Below are 17,416 nucleotides of genomic sequence, written 5' to 3' on the forward strand. Positions count from 1 at the left end.
CTCCAAACTTCCAATAATTAAAACACTGTTTTTTCCAAGTTAAGGAAAGGGTTATTATTATATGCAAACTGTTTTTTCTTTGATTCCAGGGCACCTGGAATCTAAGCAGGTAGGGTCTAATTAATGATTAGATGTAGATCATCTCTGCTTTGAATTCTAAAGAGAAAGACTATATGTATGCATTTATGTATGTGGATGGGTGTGTGTGTTTATGTGTGACAAATTAAACAAATTAAACTTTAGAAGATGGAATAAGAACACTTTGTTCTAATTAAAGGACAGGTTATTTATTTTAAAAGGTTTTAGCAAGATTTAATCTCTAACAGGCTTACAACTTTTTGTTTCTTAAGGAGAATATTCAGTGGCAGAAGAATCTAGACCTAAAGAAGAAAAGATATTAGAACTAGGAGGGATGTAGGCTTATGGTAAATGCTTTGGTAAATGAGATCTTGTTCTATCACCCTTCTCTCTTGCCTCCCTCATCTCTAACACAACTATTAACTTACTTGATCTACCATTTCATTTTGGGAAATGCAAGGCAGTTAGAAATTGAGAGAGAAACTGACTTTCTTTCTTATTTTGCCCCCATGTCTCTTGTAGACTGTAACAAGGGTCCACATGTGGACCTTTATTTTAGAAACAATACCTTTCCACCAACATCTACATCCAGAAGTTATACTACTGAAAAGTGGTGGGTGTGCCACCAAATGTCAGAAGCATGTCTGGTGACCATTAAATGGAATTTTGATCATAGATTGCCTTTCTCCTTCATAAACAATATCTTCATTCATATATCACTGCTAAGAAACTAGCATTTGATGGATGGTTTAAATGGTTTAGAACAGTGTTTCTCAACCTTGGCAACTTTATGATGGGTGGACTTCAACTCAGTTTGGCTGGGGAATTCTGGGTGTTGAAGCCCATCCATCTTAAAGTTGCCAAGGTTGAGAAACACTGGTTTAGAAGAAAGAAGGGAGTAGGTAACTAAGAGTCTGTTATAGTTGGGCAGCTAATAAATTCAAATAAGTAATCCTACTTTGGAGGATTCCCATTTTTCTTGAACATTGAGAGCACAAAGTAGTTTCAGAAGTAATTCATGTTAATAGTTGTGTTCGATATCAGTATTTCTGTTGTCTTGTTGAGGGACTGGAAGACGAAAAAGGGACTTCAGAAAATGAAGCTGATTCAGACTATACAAGCGGGATGCAAACTGATCCTTGGCCAAAGAAGATAGTCCAGGAGGGGCCACCCTCGCAGCAGTCTCTCTGTCACATCCTGCCCACCACAGGGGGTCCCGAGAGGTCTGGCTGCGAGACCCCTGTCAGCGTTGATTCCATTCCACTGGAGTGGGACCACACCGGAGATGTGGGAGGCTCTTCCTCCCCTGAGGATGAGGAAGAGGATTCATTCTTCAGCGCACTGTCAGGTAAATTCCAACCCACCCTCCTATCCAGAAATGTTAATACTCACAAATACACAAACAGTTACACAATCCAAATACACAAAAGCAGTTACCTAGCTTTTAATTAAAATGTAATTAAAAAATACAATTCTGGGTTGCATAATCAGAGGCATAGAATCAAAATCACGCAAAGTATTAGTATTGCTTTATAAAACCCTAGTGAGACCACACCTGGAATACTGCAACCAATTTTGGTCACCATACTACAAAAAAGATGTTGAGACCTTGGAAAAAGTTCAGAGAAGAGCAACTAAGATGATCCAAGGCCTGGAGACTAAAACATATGAAGAACGGCTGCAGGACTTGGGTTTGGCTAGTCTAAAGAAAAGAAGAAATAGGGGTGACATGATAGCAGTATTCCAGTATTTGAGAGGCTGCCACAAAGAAGAGGGGGTCAAATTATTCTCCAAAGCACCAGAGGGCAGGACAAGAAACAATGGTTGGAAACTGATCAAAGAGAGAAACAACCTGAAATTAAGGAGAAAGTTCCTAACAGTGAGGACAATTAACCAGTGGAAGAGCTTGCCTTCAGAAATCTTGGGTGCTCCAACACTGGAGGTTTTTAAGAAGAGACTGGGCAGTCACTTGTCTGAGATGGTATAGGTTCTTCTGCTTGAGCAGGGGGCTGTACTAGAAGAACTCCAAGGTCCCTTCCTGTTCTATTCTATTCTATTCTATTCTATTCTATTCTATTCTATTCTATTCTATTCTATTCTAATCTAATTTTGAACCCTCAGCAATTGAGCTTTGTTGTGCTTCAAATTTAGTCATACCCATTTTATATATTACACAGAACAAGATGGAAAAGTAAAATGAAAGCTATCCAGACCTAAGAATTAAAGACAAATTTATTCGGGTTGCCTTAAAATGCAATGTTGCAAATTAAAATATAATTCTAATAATTTGCCCTATGAGAGCCAGTGCAGAAACTGAAATACAGTAATTTGTCAGTATTCATCCCCTAAAGCAAGAGTGTCAAATTGCCAGCCTGCAGGCTGGACGCGTCATGAGGAAACCGCGCCCACCCCATTGCTGGCAACGGGGAAAAAGTTATGATATGTTGCGCGACGTCACATGACATTGCGAGTTTGACATGTCTGCCCTAAAGATTATACTGTAATGCTGTTCTCCAATGAAAAAACTATACATATCTGGGTGTTAGGGGAGAATAGATATAAAAAGATATATTAGACATACAAAAATGCATTATAACACATAGATTGTCTACAAAATCAGAACACTAGGCAGGACAAAAAACCATATATTAGAAAAAATGGGATAGAATTAGGATGAGAGTGGAAAAATTAAGAATAGATAGATGGTGAAATGAACGTATTTATTCGTCATATCTGAACTGAACAATTTCAGTTCTACAACTGTGGAGAATATAATATTTTTGAAGGAGAGGAGAGGTTCTCAGCTTGGCAGTAAACTATACCTGACATGTTGACTTGAAATATTTTTATTTGTAACTCTGGAGAGCCACTGTTAGTCATATTGTACTGTGCTGCATAATATTGACAAATAGACCAGCTATAAATTAATTTGCTTATGTTGGTAAAGCATCATTGCATGCCAAAAACTACCACATCAAGTGAAAAATTTAGCATAGTCCTTCCTGATATGCTAGTTACTTAAACCAGAGAACATGTTATGCTGATAAATGTGTAGGGGGAAAAATGAACTGTTTCTCTTTCTGTATCTCAACTCCTTTTTTGTTCAGTTTGTACTTATTTATTTTCTTTATTAATCAAATCTACGCACTGCCTTCTTACTATCTAAGTGACTCAGAGTAATTTACAAATTACTTTCAGAAAAGCTTTAAATGCGTAGATAGGAAAGCAAGAAGTAATTGTGAGGGGGGAAAAAACACTGTGTAAATATTTCACCCCCGTAGAGGTTCTGGTTTTCTATTTCCCATGTGGCTCTTCCCAGATAGAAAATCAAGTGGAAAATACTGTGAACTGGGTCAGTCAATGTGCCTGGGTAGGATACGCTGTATATATGTATTACTTAAGGAGAAAGTGATCCTTCTCCCTTAAAGCATTTGCAGTTGTCTCAAATATTTTTTTAAAATATTTCAGAAGGCATTTTTAACATATGAATGTGGCTTTCCCTGATCAGAGCCTCGCTGCAATCATTGTTTGAAAGCCTTGTATTTGGGTCTTTTGAAAACTTTCTGATATCAGCAAACATTGGAGGAGACAGAAATCATAAACATAATAAAGGAGAAACCATCGAAGGCCTTTGCCCATTTATTTATCCCCTTTACCTATATACTTAGTGGCCTTTTCTTCTTTTACCTTTTCTTCTTGGAACTATTAGGAAAATTAACAGTTTTAAAAGGATAGCAAAAAGAGATGAACAGTGAATATTTTTATAAGGCCATATAGCTAAATGGCTGTTGCCTTTATACTTTACTTCAGGGCATTTTGACCACTAGTTGTATTTAAAAAAAGAATGCTAAATTAATAGATATGTAACAGGATCCATCTGGGGCTGCTGTAATGCTACATTCTTGTAGGGTGGGAAGGGAAGAGTGAACAGACTCTTTTGCAAAGCAAATGGTGACGTTATTCTTTTTTCAGATGTAGAAATCAGTGAACATCCTGAGGCATATCTTAAAATGACCACAAAAGCTTTGAAAGCAGCTTCTGGTAGGCACCTGCTACTGCATGTGTCTCAACATGACAGTTTCCCTGTGCCGCACGCTGTGCTCTTCACACCTTCCTCATATGCAGGTTTCTGATTCCCTAGCTTGTATCAACACCATGCACCAATTGGCTCATGGTGGATTCTCTTTTTTGTTTTGTTTATTTAACGCTACACCATCCCCACATGTCTCTACCTAAGTTAAGACGATGCATTTTTTGTTCTCCATACCGGTATAAACGCATCAAGGCCTTCCTTGTTTGTTCCTCACAATGTGGCATGCATCGACATTTTTGCTGGTTCATTTCACTCATAGGACAACTTAGCTTTACTTTAAAGCTCCCTTTGCCATTCAGTTTAGGGTCTGACAGGACAATCTGGATCTTTCCTTATATCTGTAGCACAAAACAAATGAGAACTCATTACTCTTTAGCAAAAACTAAGGTTCAGATCCCTTCTTGAATGGAACCTGATACAAATGTGAAAATCTTTATTGACCAATCACATTCTCAGCCCAAGAAGCTGAATATATTTTGATATTTCAGACAGAAAAATTGAGTGGCATCTCTCTAAAAGTCTAATGGTAAAAAAATATAATACACTAAATTAAGTACCATTAGGTGACCTATAATGCAATCCCCAAAGCTGCCTCCTGAAATAAGCTACCTCATTCTGCTTACTGCTGGCGCCATGCATCAAGCCTAGAAGCGCTTTTCAACCTTTTCCAAACTCTTCTTTTTGATGGTGGTAAGAACTCACATATTCTTTGGGCATTTTTGGAAAAAAATATCCTCATAACTGCATGGCTCTCATTTCACTGCCCATGAAACATTGCTGAAACATGTTTGCAAACAAGCATGCTTTGCAAAGCAAATGGCAATATTATCCATTTTTTGTCATGTCATCCTTCCTTCTCTGCAAATGCTTTTAATTATTTTTCTCCCTTCACCCTTACATCTAATTTTCTGTGGCTTTTTCTTTTACCATGTCGCACAACAGGGAAATCTGCTGAAACTCACATATGGCATCCTTCAGAACACCCAGTTTGCCGAAAGCATTCATACAACCAGGAAGAGATGGTTAGAAGTATCTTACCAAACAACGAAGAATCCAGCATATCCTACAAACCAGGCAATGTAAGTCTGGAATGTTTATATATCATGAGAAAATAGGGTTAAATTAGCTGGTAACAGACAGGCTAAATTATATGTTACACATAAGATAGTGGAGATTTTTCAAGACAAGAAAATTCGGAGAGTGGGATATAAAAATTATGTTCCATTTATAAATTTCTCAATTAGTTTAGATGGCTGTGAATCTGTGCTATAAATTTGAGAAGATGATCCATTGCCAAAAGATTTATTTACTTTCTGATCTGGGTATTTCAGGTGAGCCCTAGGAATATAGATGACATAAAAAACATTTCCAGGATCTTGCCTAGTAAAGATTCTCAAGACAACCAGAATTCCATTGGTGTTTCAGCCATAGAGAAACAACCAGGTATGTTAGCTATAATTCCTGTTAATTTTTTAAATATATTTGTTTACATGTGAAGGTAGCAATTATTTAGGATTTAATTTTTCTCCATGTAATAACATCATCAATGTTAAATTTCTCTTAACTGAAAAATGGGAAATAAATAAATACATAAATGTAAGCTCCTTAAATCTCAACAGAGAGAGAAAAGGAAGGGGAAAGAGGCAACTGTAATATGAATACATGCTATTAATTTAAAATACAACCATCAGAATATCTAATATACAACAGAAAGATGGTCAAAGAGATGAGAAAACTGAAATTAAGATGAAAAAAGCAAGGGAATATGACAGAAAAAAACAAGCATTTATCAGACCAAAGATCTCCCAAAACTCTGAGATGTTCAACTTAACAACTGTCTAAATGGACTTCCCAAGTGACAAACATTTATAATCTAAGCTTTACAAAGGAGAAAGGTCTATTTATATGTTCTTATTGCTTCTACTCCAGATTTGGTAAGATAGAAAGTACCCTGAGTAAGTAGTTGGGAAGAAGCACATTAAATAAAATAGTCCTTCTGATCCCAAGAGTGTCTCTGCCTTTATTTCTGGCTTAATGTTCACACATAGGAGAATTAGGCTGGCAGAATCCAGAGGTAATATAATAAATTTCTATTTTAGAATAATCCTTCCCCTAAATCAGGGGTCTTCAAACTTGACTTGTGGACTTCAACTCCCAGAATTCCTCAGCCAGGCACACTACCTGAGGAATTCTGGGAGTTGAAATCCACAAGTTATAAAAGGGTCAAGTTTGAAGACCCCTGTCCTAAATAAACTTTTTGGAAGTTAAACTATAAAGAGCAGTGGGGCAATTTTGCATGTTTTCTATGTGTAGGAAAAATGTATTCATGGGACAAGTCAAAAATAAGATACCCCACACTAATGTTCTGAAGGCTATATAACCCCTTTCTACCATCTAACAATTCTCATCTCCTCATCTCAATTTACCACGCTTGCAAATGAGTTGTGAAAATGTTATGATTACAAAAAAAAACTATAATGTATTTACTGTAATACTAATAGAGCAGAGGTCTTCAAACGTGACCCTTTTATGACTTATGGACTCCAACTCCCAGAATTCCTCAGCCAGGCATGCTGGCTGAGGAATTCTGGGAGTTGAAGTCCACAAATCATAAATGGGCCACATTTGAAGACCCCTGTAATAGAGACACAGCCTTTAAAATGCTATCCTGAAATTGACTCAGATTTCATTCTCATATTGTAATAAGTATTAGCGTTTGTGGGACTAGTATAAGTTGAATTCAAAAGAGACCAGCGTCTGCCCAAAATAATGTTGATCTGACTCAAAGTTACTGTTTTTTTAAAAAAAAAAAAACTGAATAATTTTGTATTAAACTTCAGGGGCTATTGAAAGATGGGAACTCATTCAAGTTCAAGACCTAAGCAACAAGCTGAGAATGAAGCAAACATGGCAGCAGTGGCAACAGCTGAATGCTGACCTTACCAACATTGATATTTGGCTGGATAAGATGGAAGAGGAAATGGAGAGGTTGCAGGAGGCAGAACCACAACCAGTCAACAGTATGCAGGCCATAGAGCAGAGAGTCAAGAAACTGAAGGTGATAAAAAAAAAAGTTGAAAAAGAAAAACAATCTCTGTGCTCAACATATGCAGCATATTGCTTGTTCCGACAGATTGCCTAGCCTTGCAACCTTTTTTTTTCAAAAGTAGATAATCAGATGTTAAGTGAATTTTGCCCCATTTTATGATCTTTCTTGTCACAATGCTACAGTTGTTAAGTGCATCTGAATTCCCCGTTGATTTTGCTCTCCAGAAGTTTGCAAAAGATAATCGCATGACCCGGGGACACCGCAACTGTCATAAATACATGTCAGTTGCCACATGCCACGTGACCATGGGGACGCTGCAACAATTGTGTGAAAATAGTCATAAGTCCCTTTTTTTCAGTCTCGTTGTGATTTCAAAAGGTCACTAAATGAATGACTGTAAGTTAAAGACTACCTGTAGTCCCAAAAAAGTGCTGTCTGTGCACGTGCATGCAAACAACGCAAGCTGCGAATTCCCTCATTCACACCCTTGGTGCAGTCTTTGTCTCTGGATGTTGCATTTTCTCCATTCTATAGAGGTAGTCCTCGACTTATAACAGTTCATATAGTGACCGTTCAATGTTACAATGGCACTGAAAAAAATGACTATGACTGTTTTTCATAGTTCCGATCTTTGCAGCATCCTTATGATCATGTGATCAAAATTCAGATGCTTTGGCAACTGGCTCATACTTACGAACATTGCAGCATCCCGGAGTCATGTGATTCCCCCTTTTGCAAACTTCTGGCAAGCAAAGTTAATGGGAAAGCCAGATTCACTTAATAGCCAGGTTACTAACGTATCAGCTGCAGTGAATCACTTAACAACTGAGGCAAGAAATGTCATAAAATGGGGCAAAACTCATTTAACAAATGTCTCACTTAACAACAGAAATTTTGGGCTCAATTGTGGTCGTAAGTCGAGGACTACTTGTGACATGCTGATGACAGTAGGGCTCTTTTGAGTCAGAAGTCCATCTGAAAACCACTTGATACAAAAAGGACATCCTGAAGTTCAGTCATTAAAAAGCTCTCATAGTATAGCGATAGATTCCAGTGAAATGAATGGATCCAATTTTCACACAGGACTTTACAATAATCAGGATGCCAGTACTAACAATAATAAAATCAACTTTACTAGTTTTAAGGTAGTTTATCAGCTTTTCTGTCTAATTTGTAGAATACACTGTAGAATACTGATAATCAATTTGTAGAACACACAGACAGCCAGTATGGTTTAGCTAAGATGATGGTCTGGGTTGATCAGAGTCCAATCTTAGTCATGGAAAGTCACTGGGTGTCTGGACCAATCACCTCTCAGCCCATCCTCCATCACAGAATTGCTATAGCAGAGAAAATGGTAGAGGAGGTAGCCCTATGAACATTGCATGAGCTCCTGCAGTAAAGGTATATACATCTAATAAATAGAAGGATTTTTTTCCAATTTTATTTTGGTGCTGCTGCTTAAAATCATAATTGCTTCTTATTTATTTTTACAAAGAACTCAAATTTGTTTTTTTTCCTTATCAGGATATGTTTAAAGCCTATAATAACTACAAGGCCCTTATACTGTCCGTTAATCTGACCAGCAAAGATTTCAAGCAAACAGATAGCACTGGATGCAAGGAGCTTCAGAATAGACTTCGACGGGTAAATTTACGATGGGAGAAGGCAAATATTTTACTGGAAAACTGGAAAAAGAATTTACAAAAAGCTCTCATTCATTGCCAGGTAAATAGCATAATTACGTTTGTACCTTATTCTTAATACTTTAAAATTGATAGGCTAGCAAATGCTGATGTACAGGCAGCCTCAATGTTTGTTCGGCCATCCCAGAAACCAGTCCCCCCCCCCATAGTCACATGATTGCAGTCTAGGCACTTAGCAACAAGTTCACACTTAAAGTCAGTTCCAGTACTTGCAATCATATTAGCCCCATGTTCAACCTTCCCAGACAGCATCCCCAGAAAGTCAATGGGGAAGCCAGCAGGGGAAATCTCAAATCCCTGGCATCAGCCTCTCCTGCCTTTGTACTTTCCCACAGCCCTATGTTGCTTGTGCATCCAACTTGTGCCTCCCATGCAGCCCCTCACGTCGCATGCTCCCCAACCCACATTACATTCCCTTGCACTTCATGCACCCTTCTCAACCCTCACCATGCTTCTTGCACACTACTACTGCACACCCTCCCCAACCCACACTGCACTTCCGCTGCACACCTCTTTGCTTTGTCCCCTCATCCAGCACTAGCTGCTTACCTAAGACTTGCAATTTCCTGCCCTCGTGACTTTCGTTGCGGGAAGTTGGCAGGAAGTTTCCTCATCTAACAACACCCAACAACATGGGATTTGGTTAATTATGACAACTGGAACGGCAGGAATTGCCATTGCTAAGCAATACAGTTACATTTTACGACTGCCTTGCTTAATGATGAAAATTCCAGTCCCAATTGTAAGTTGAGGAGTATTTGTAGTTTTAATGAATCAGCTGCCACAAAGTTACATCTTTAGGTTAGTTAATGTGTTCTTATACCATTATTTTCTGAAAAATGAGCACTTGTTTCTGCAGGATTTTCATGAACACAATCAGAAACTGCTGCTATGGCTGGCTGCTGCAGAGACACGGAGGCACCAAGCACAAGTTAAGGATCCAAATGCTGATCCTCATAGAATACAGGAAAGTCGAAAGGAATTAATGGTAAATTTGAAAGAAAAAAAAACACCAAAACCTGAAGCATCTAGAGATAAATTATTGCATCTCTGTTATATTCAGCACTATGCACTGGACCTCCCTTTGAACAATGGGACTTACTCTATTCCTCACTACAGAGCTCATAAATCTCTTCCATAAATTTCATCAAATCTCCAAATCAGATTTGAAAATGTACAGTAGGAAGCAGACCCTAGATAAACCCAGAAACATATACCATCAACCCGGTTTACCCAGCATGTAATTCATATTATGGCTTATTGTGACTTTGTGTTAGCATGTTGTATGAACCTAGCTGTTCTGGTTTATAAAGTTAGGTTTTAATGGTTTTTTCCCCTTATTTTGCCCATTTCTTTTTTACTTAGTGCTACTTACCTTTTGAAGTGCCCATAGCATGTTTTGCAGACCTATCATTATATCATAGGTCATTCATTCTTGATTTAGAATTATATATAAACAAGGGGTTCAACCAACCATGGTTATTGCAACCCATTGTCTATTTAATGTACGGGTCCAGGTACGGTTGACTCACATGTATTTGATTGGATGTTGGAATCCCAAGCATCTAGTTTTGGCTTTTTGGCATTGGAATCCTGTTTGGTATCCTAATATATGTTTAATTCATATGAAGCAAAATTCATTGGAAAGTACTGTTATATTGTTTGCGTGTATAAAGTCCAGATGTTCAGCTGCATCTCTAATTCAAGAATCTCCTGCAAATACTACAATCAGTCAGAGTGAGGCGAGTGGATGAACTAGTGGTATGATTCTCTAGGAGGCAGCTTCCTATGGTTATTAATGTTTCCTCTTACATACTTTTAAGCAACTGGAAAAAGAGCTTCTGGAACGGCAACTTCAAGTAAATACTCTCCAGGAAATTGCTGCATATTTGCTTGTAAAACTTGATGGAGAAGAATATATTGAAGCTAATGAGAAGGTCCATGTTATTGGGAAGAAGCTTAAACAGCTTCTTGAAGGAGTTTCATGTGACTTAAAGGCCTCACAAGGAAGACAGGTAGGCTGGACTGTATGATCCAAATCTGATTACTTCAATTCTAACTTTGGAGAAATAACAGAGGCAAGGCTTTCTTCTTGTTGTTCCCCCCTAGGACATAAGTACATTTCAGGTGAATGGGGAAGAATTGGATTCTGGAACCTGTCATCAATTATCAGAGAAATCTCCTGTTTCTAAAAATAAGGCAAGTTGTTTGGTGGTCATTTTGTAAAACAATTTTCCCTTTAATTTGTTTCTTTTTCTCTGTCATTCAGACTTTATAGATAGTCCTCAACTTACAATCATGCATTTAGTGACTATTCAAAGTTACAATAGCACTGAAAAAAGTGACTTATGATGGTTTTTCACACGACCATTGCAGCATCCCCATGTTCACATGATCAAAATTCAGATGCTTTGCAACTGGCATGTACTTATGACAGTTGCAGTGTCCTAGGGTCATATGATCACCTTTTGCGATCTTCTGACAAGCAAAATTTCATTTAACAAGCATGTTACTAACGTAACAACTGCAGTGATTCACTTAACAACTGTGGAAAAAAGGTAAAAAAAATGTGGCAAAATTGATTTAACTGTCTTGCTTAGCAATGGAAATTTTGGATTCAATTGTGGTCGTAAATCGAGGAATACCTGTGAATGCTTTTGGGTGCTGACTTTCATGATTTTGCCCACACAATCAAGAAAAATCTATTGTTTGTGTGCATATTAAAGGATACATTATCTATGCTAGTATATTCTTGGGACACCATAATAACTGACAGTATAGAAACCATAGCAATGGGGGGTGGGATGCATTGTACAGCCATAATACTGCAAAGCTGACTGGATTAATATGCAGTTTAAATGTGTGTGCATTTGGTATCTTTGGTGTTTAAATTTAAGACAGCAGTAGTAATCACATTTTAAATATCTACAGGTTGATGAAAAGAAGATCCTGCAGAGTAATAGCAGCAGCAGTGTCAGGTAATGCTTTTCAGTAAACAGTTTCTTCTGTGAACTGAAAATTAGTATCACGATCTTACAATAGCTTTAGACTCCAATAAGAAATATTGATTATTTGAATGCAAATTTGCTTAGCTGTAGGAAATGCTGAACAACTTAGGATCATGTAGAAAGAAGGAGAGGTGATGTAATACTTCCCACCCACCCCCCAAAAAATCCCCAACGGCTCCAATGGATGAATGAATATTTGCATTTTTCTTAAAATAGAAATTCATTTGAGTTTGAATTAAATTCATTGGATTCTCCTTCAGTGACATAAATTGTGTCAGAAATATGGAAGGGAATGAAAGAGTCACTCTTCTCTTCTTCTCCATAGTTCAAAGCATGGTAATTGCATGATCACAATGTCATGTTGAATTCAATTGTTAGACACTAGTTGTATGGTTGCTATAGTGCAGTGATGGCGAACCTTTTAGAGACCGAGTGCCCAAACTGCAACTCAAAATCACTTATGCATTGTCGGGTGCTGGGTGGGTGTGGCCCATTGGCTGGGTGTGGGCCATTGGGTGGGCGTGTCCATTGGGTGGGCATGGCTGCGGTGGTAACGGCAGACTGGGTGGGATTAAAAAGTTCAATCAATCAATTCCAACTTTGCAAGATTTTTTTTCCCCGCGATAAGTTGAAATTGACTGATTGATTGAACCCCTTTTTTTTGCACACGGCAGCGGAGGCCTAAAGTGAAGGCCTAGGACTGGGGTGACAGCACGCGTGCCCACAGAGAGGGCCCTGAGTGCCGCCTCTGGCACTCAGGCACCCGTGCCATAGGTTCGCCACCACTGCTATAGTGTCTAAGCATTTATAGTTTTCACAAGGTATGACTTGTTGAGAAATATTTATGACGCTTACTATTAAAAACCATGGGGTTTGGTGTAGAATTACAAGCATTAATAGTTCAAACCACAAAAATAGTTCATTCTGAAGCAATTCTTAACAATATTTTGCAAGAATTCAATCCAGAAATCGTTTTTGCTGTTTTTGACATTTGGTATGCCAAGTCTTGAAATAGTGCTGCCAGTCAGACAATTTAGGGCTAGATGGAATCATAATCTCACTTGGTACAAGAGAGTTTGTAAATTGTGAGGTCCATGGTGGTCTCTGAACTTGATTGTTTTCTTGCAGATGTTACCAACTAGTTACCAACATCATCAGTGCCAGAAGGAGAGAGGTTTTCTCTCTGTTTATATACAAGTGGCTTGCCCTGTGTATAACTTGTTCTCTGTTTGCAGGATGGAGGAGAAGGAAGAGACCAATTCATTTGCGCCCAAGAAGAATCCTTTCTTCTATCGTGTCCTACGAGCAGCATTACCTTTACAGTTGTTCCTCCTTCTCTTGTTGTTTTTGGCCTCCTTGATCCCTGTCTCGGAAGAAGACTACAGCTGTACTCAAACCAACAACTTTGCTCGTTCTTTTTACCCAATGCTACGATATATTAATGGACCTCCACCAACTTAAAAACACTCATTTTTTTCCCAGTCAGTCAAAATTAATACCTTCCATGGAGTCTTCTTTTTATGCTGCTAAAGTTTGTCCAGAATTTCAGCCCTGACTTCAACCAGGGCTTAACAAGCACTGATGAGTGACATTGACAATATTATGTAGAGATCTCTGTTGCACTCAACAAGAACCAAACTACCAGTAGGAGGCTTCAGCTCTTCTTCTGAGAACATGCTATTACTTCTCATCACCAAGATAAAGATCTTTTAGCAATTTCAGTACTTTGATTGGGTGGGTAAGAGTTGTTAAATACTTAGAGCTTTGTACAGGAAAGCTGTTTCTTTATATTTTTGAACTATAAGCAATGTACTTTATACTTTTTGCACAGTGTGTGATCAATCAGTGATCTTCATGCCAGAAAGAACCAGTGAACACAGAATTTACAAGACTGTGTCTTGTTAGCAAGAAAATAATTTCTCTAATCAAAGATAAATGCATAATTCTTTAGAAGGATCTACTGCATAAGTCCCATTTTAATAGGTAGGAGCTAGAGTTGCACAAAGCATGGCTGCACTATTCTGTCTTTTCCCTTTGTTTTGGTGAGTCTTGCAGAGAACTTCCTGGTGGATTGAACCCATCATTTTTAATGTAAAAAAGAGAACTCCTTTTTCACAGTGGTACTGTGCATGCAGGGAGATCTCTTTCTGTATTTTGCTATTTTAGTGGAAAGATAACTTCAATTTTTAAAATATTTCTTACACTTTAGAATTTTAGGAATCTTACCTATTCAGTTCATGAATATGTATGTTTCCCAGACAGATTTTTATAGTACTTAGAATGTCTACTTTGTCTGATGTCTCCTTTTGTACGGTTTTTATAAAAAAAAAATGAAAGTGCTACATGTAGGTAGCCTTTATTGTTTATAGAGGGTTTTTTTAAAGAAAAAATAATTAGTGTTGATTATCTCACACACAAACAAATGGATTTTGTAGACATGTGGCTTTTTAATCAAACCCATTTATGTCAAATTTTCTTTGAATAACTTACAGCAAGTCAGAAATGATTTATGCAAGGGCAAAATCATTCCTGTGGCCCATACAGCAGTATATATGTGCCCAGAGAATATGGGGCCTCTATCTTCTTTCTCTCTTGATTCTAAGAATTAGCATATGACATTCCTGGACAATTCTGATAATGAATTACAGGAAATTGCAGATCCAAATCAGTGGGAGTCTAGTAGCACTTTTTCTGACTTACAAAATAAGCTCATGGAAGCTTATTTATGTTAGCGGCAAAAGGTGTGAGCAAGCTTCTGATTTTTTAACTACCACAGATTAACCCAGCTCTCCTTCTCTAATGTTTCCAATGGGGAAATTACAGGGAATAAACATAAATAAAAATAAAATACATGCTGGCTCTTGAATGGGAGAGAAGGAGGGAGGACTAAATGGAGAGAGGCTTGTCCTATGGAGACCTACGATGTGCCTTCCATATACAGACAACTCCTATTAGCTTTAGCTGATAACACAACATCTCTTCTTGTCAAAGGCTCTTTAACAATGACTAGCAAAGGAGTTTTTGAATTGAGGCATCAAGAGAGGGACATTGTTTTCTTGTCACTGCATAAGGGCTTCCTGCAATCTTTTTTTGAAAATAGAATGCTGGGTTAGATGCCTTCCTAACTTTCAAGCAGGATGCTGCCTCATCATTAAGAGTTATCACATTTAAAATGAAGTGGAATTCATCTGACAGCAAAAAAAAAAGATTTTATTTAAATCCAAATTACACTGCTTCTGTGTACAATTCAATCATGTTTTCCTCATTAAAATATTGTTAATGTTTGCAATAATTCTGCCTTTGTCTCAATACTTTATAAAATTAAGTTGTCAGAGACAGATGCTACATCTGTTGGTTCCTAAATTAGATGTAACTGTTCCTATCTCAACACTAGAAAGTGTGACCTTGTATTGTCTTACTATAATTAAGTTCTGACCTTACATTCCCATAACAATTGAATCCAGAGACAACCTGACATATTTATAGTCTTATATGTACTTTCTCCTACACAAAACAGATAACAGATATCAGATATCAAAAAAAATTGCACAGGTGATGACTCTGTAGTCCACCAGATGATAGGTGGCCATGACTGTCAACGTTTCTAAGCATTACCTATGCTGATTGGTGGTTAAAGGGCTTAAGGTTTTAGCATCAGGAAGCCCCTCATGGAAGATTTCTTATCTTTAACAAAAATAAAAATAAAAAAACTTGCCACAATTTAGCAAAAAAAACAAACCCTAAAAAGTAATAGCCAAAAAAAGCAAACTATGATTGCAGTTCTATTGTAGTTTGTCTTAGATCAGGAGTGGGGAACTATGACCCTTTTATGATCAGTAAACTTCAACTTCCAGAATTCCTGAGCCAGCATGGGCCATAGTTCCCCATCTTATCTTAGATAATAGTAAGCAGCTCTACCAAAAATTAACATTTGGTTAAGCACTATCCCATTAAAACAGACATGTCAAACTCGTGATGTCATGTGACGTATCAGCTTTTTCCCCATTGCTGGCAATGGAGTGGGCGCGGTTTCGTCGTGATGCGTCCGGCCCGTGGACTGGCAGTTTGACACCCCTGCATTAAAAGATATCATTCCCCTTCCAAAGAAGTAACAGATATAATAATTCAAGGCACCGTTAGATAAATTGTCTCTTTCCTGTCTATATGGCTATTTTTCTCCCACTCATATGGACACAATATTGTAGGATAATGTACAACAACAAAAAGTATTAATTTATAAAAGTCAGCTGCAAATCCACATGATCTTAGAATAGGTCATAAAGAGATCAATCTGTAACTACCTTAAAAATAATGTGGCAATTACCAGATGTCAGCAGGGATTTTTCAAAAACATGTTTTGCCAGAGCAATCTTATCTTATTATCTGATCAGATAACTTCCTTAATAAATTGTGGGGTAGCTGCAGATTTCAATTTGACATTTGATAAAATACCTGCATTCTGAACAATAAGCTAGTTAAGTTGGTGTGACAAATGACTACATAGCTGGCTGAGAAATCAGAGTTAATCAGAATCTTCTTGTCTCATAAATGTGATATCAAGTGTGTCTATAGGATGGTTCAAAAAAAACAAGGTGGGTACAACTGCATGATCAAAGCCTGTTTTTTATTTGCCAATGACCCAGGACTTCATGTGGTCACACCTGTCATCTTGACTCTTATTATCCCCTTAACTCCCAGATGTTTGCAAGAATGAGTTAAGGAAACATACAGACACCCTTTTCAGAAAGTTCTGTAAGATTCAGCATGTGATTTTTTCCTACAGAGGAAAAAGTCAGTTCCTCTCCATCTTCATATGCATCATCCAAAGATTTGACTGCCTATAACTACAAGAAAATGATGGATAGATGGGGGGGAAGTAGAGAGTCAGTTTTATTCCTGCTGACAGCCTGGGTGAATTTCTGCAGGTTTCTTGGCAAGGTTTTTTTGGAAGTGCTATTTGATTCTACCATTGCCTCCTTGCTAGGGGTGAGAGAGTGACTGGCCCAAGATCACCCAGTTGGTTTTGTGCCTAAGGTGGGACTAAAACAAACTCCTGATTTCTAGCCTGGTGCCTTAACTACTAGACTCTCTTAAGGAAGAAAATAAATAAAAATTTACCCCTTTTATTGCCAGTCCCTTGACTCCCTCATTTGACTTATGCTTCCTTAGTTGGATATTTGCCCAATCAAGTTTTTCACCAGCATATGAAATGGTATTAACCTGGTTGGTTTCAAGAAACTGTAAACAAATTAGCAAAATAGTGCAAAATTCAGCTCAGTTCAGAAGCAATTTGCTTCATTTATTCTTTCACCTTTGTGCAGGAAATACAAGGAAACTATATTATCCATACAGTATTTATCCAACAATCCAGGATTGCTTATAAATGTTTAGTGTGTATGAGAGAGAGAGAAATTAAGATGATATTAAAAGAGAAAATTAGGTGTTCAATTAAAGAGCAAAGTCCAAAGGTCCAGTAGATGTC

At 37.7% G+C, this 17,416-nt stretch overlaps 1 protein-coding gene across 1 annotated transcript in view; it reads left to right on the top strand.

Moving 5' to 3' along the window:
* Positions 1-15,226, top strand: part of SYNE2 (spectrin repeat containing nuclear envelope protein 2) — a 211,399-nt gene extending 196,173 nt beyond the window's left edge. Inside the window, exons 104-114 of the mRNA XM_015813323.1 lie at positions 1,144-1,426; positions 4,051-4,119; positions 5,114-5,250; positions 5,503-5,614; positions 7,012-7,229; positions 8,748-8,948; positions 9,786-9,914; positions 10,750-10,941; positions 11,036-11,125; positions 11,858-11,904; positions 13,170-15,226. Of these exons, the coding sequence (XP_015668809.1) occupies positions 1,144-1,426; positions 4,051-4,119; positions 5,114-5,250; positions 5,503-5,614; positions 7,012-7,229; positions 8,748-8,948; positions 9,786-9,914; positions 10,750-10,941; positions 11,036-11,125; positions 11,858-11,904; positions 13,170-13,395 (1,704 nt within the window). The 3' untranslated portion in view covers positions 13,396-15,226. The remainder of the gene's footprint in view (positions 1-1,143; positions 1,427-4,050; positions 4,120-5,113; positions 5,251-5,502; positions 5,615-7,011; positions 7,230-8,747; positions 8,949-9,785; positions 9,915-10,749; positions 10,942-11,035; positions 11,126-11,857; positions 11,905-13,169) is intronic.
* Positions 15,227-17,416: the final 2,190 nt, after the last annotated feature.

The sequence above is a fragment of the Protobothrops mucrosquamatus genome, unplaced genomic scaffold (genome assembly GCF_001527695.2).
Source record: "Protobothrops mucrosquamatus isolate PMUCROS unplaced genomic scaffold, P.Mucros_1.0 scaffold153, whole genome shotgun sequence".
NCBI classification, from domain to species: Eukaryota; Metazoa; Chordata; class Lepidosauria; order Squamata; family Viperidae; genus Protobothrops; species Protobothrops mucrosquamatus.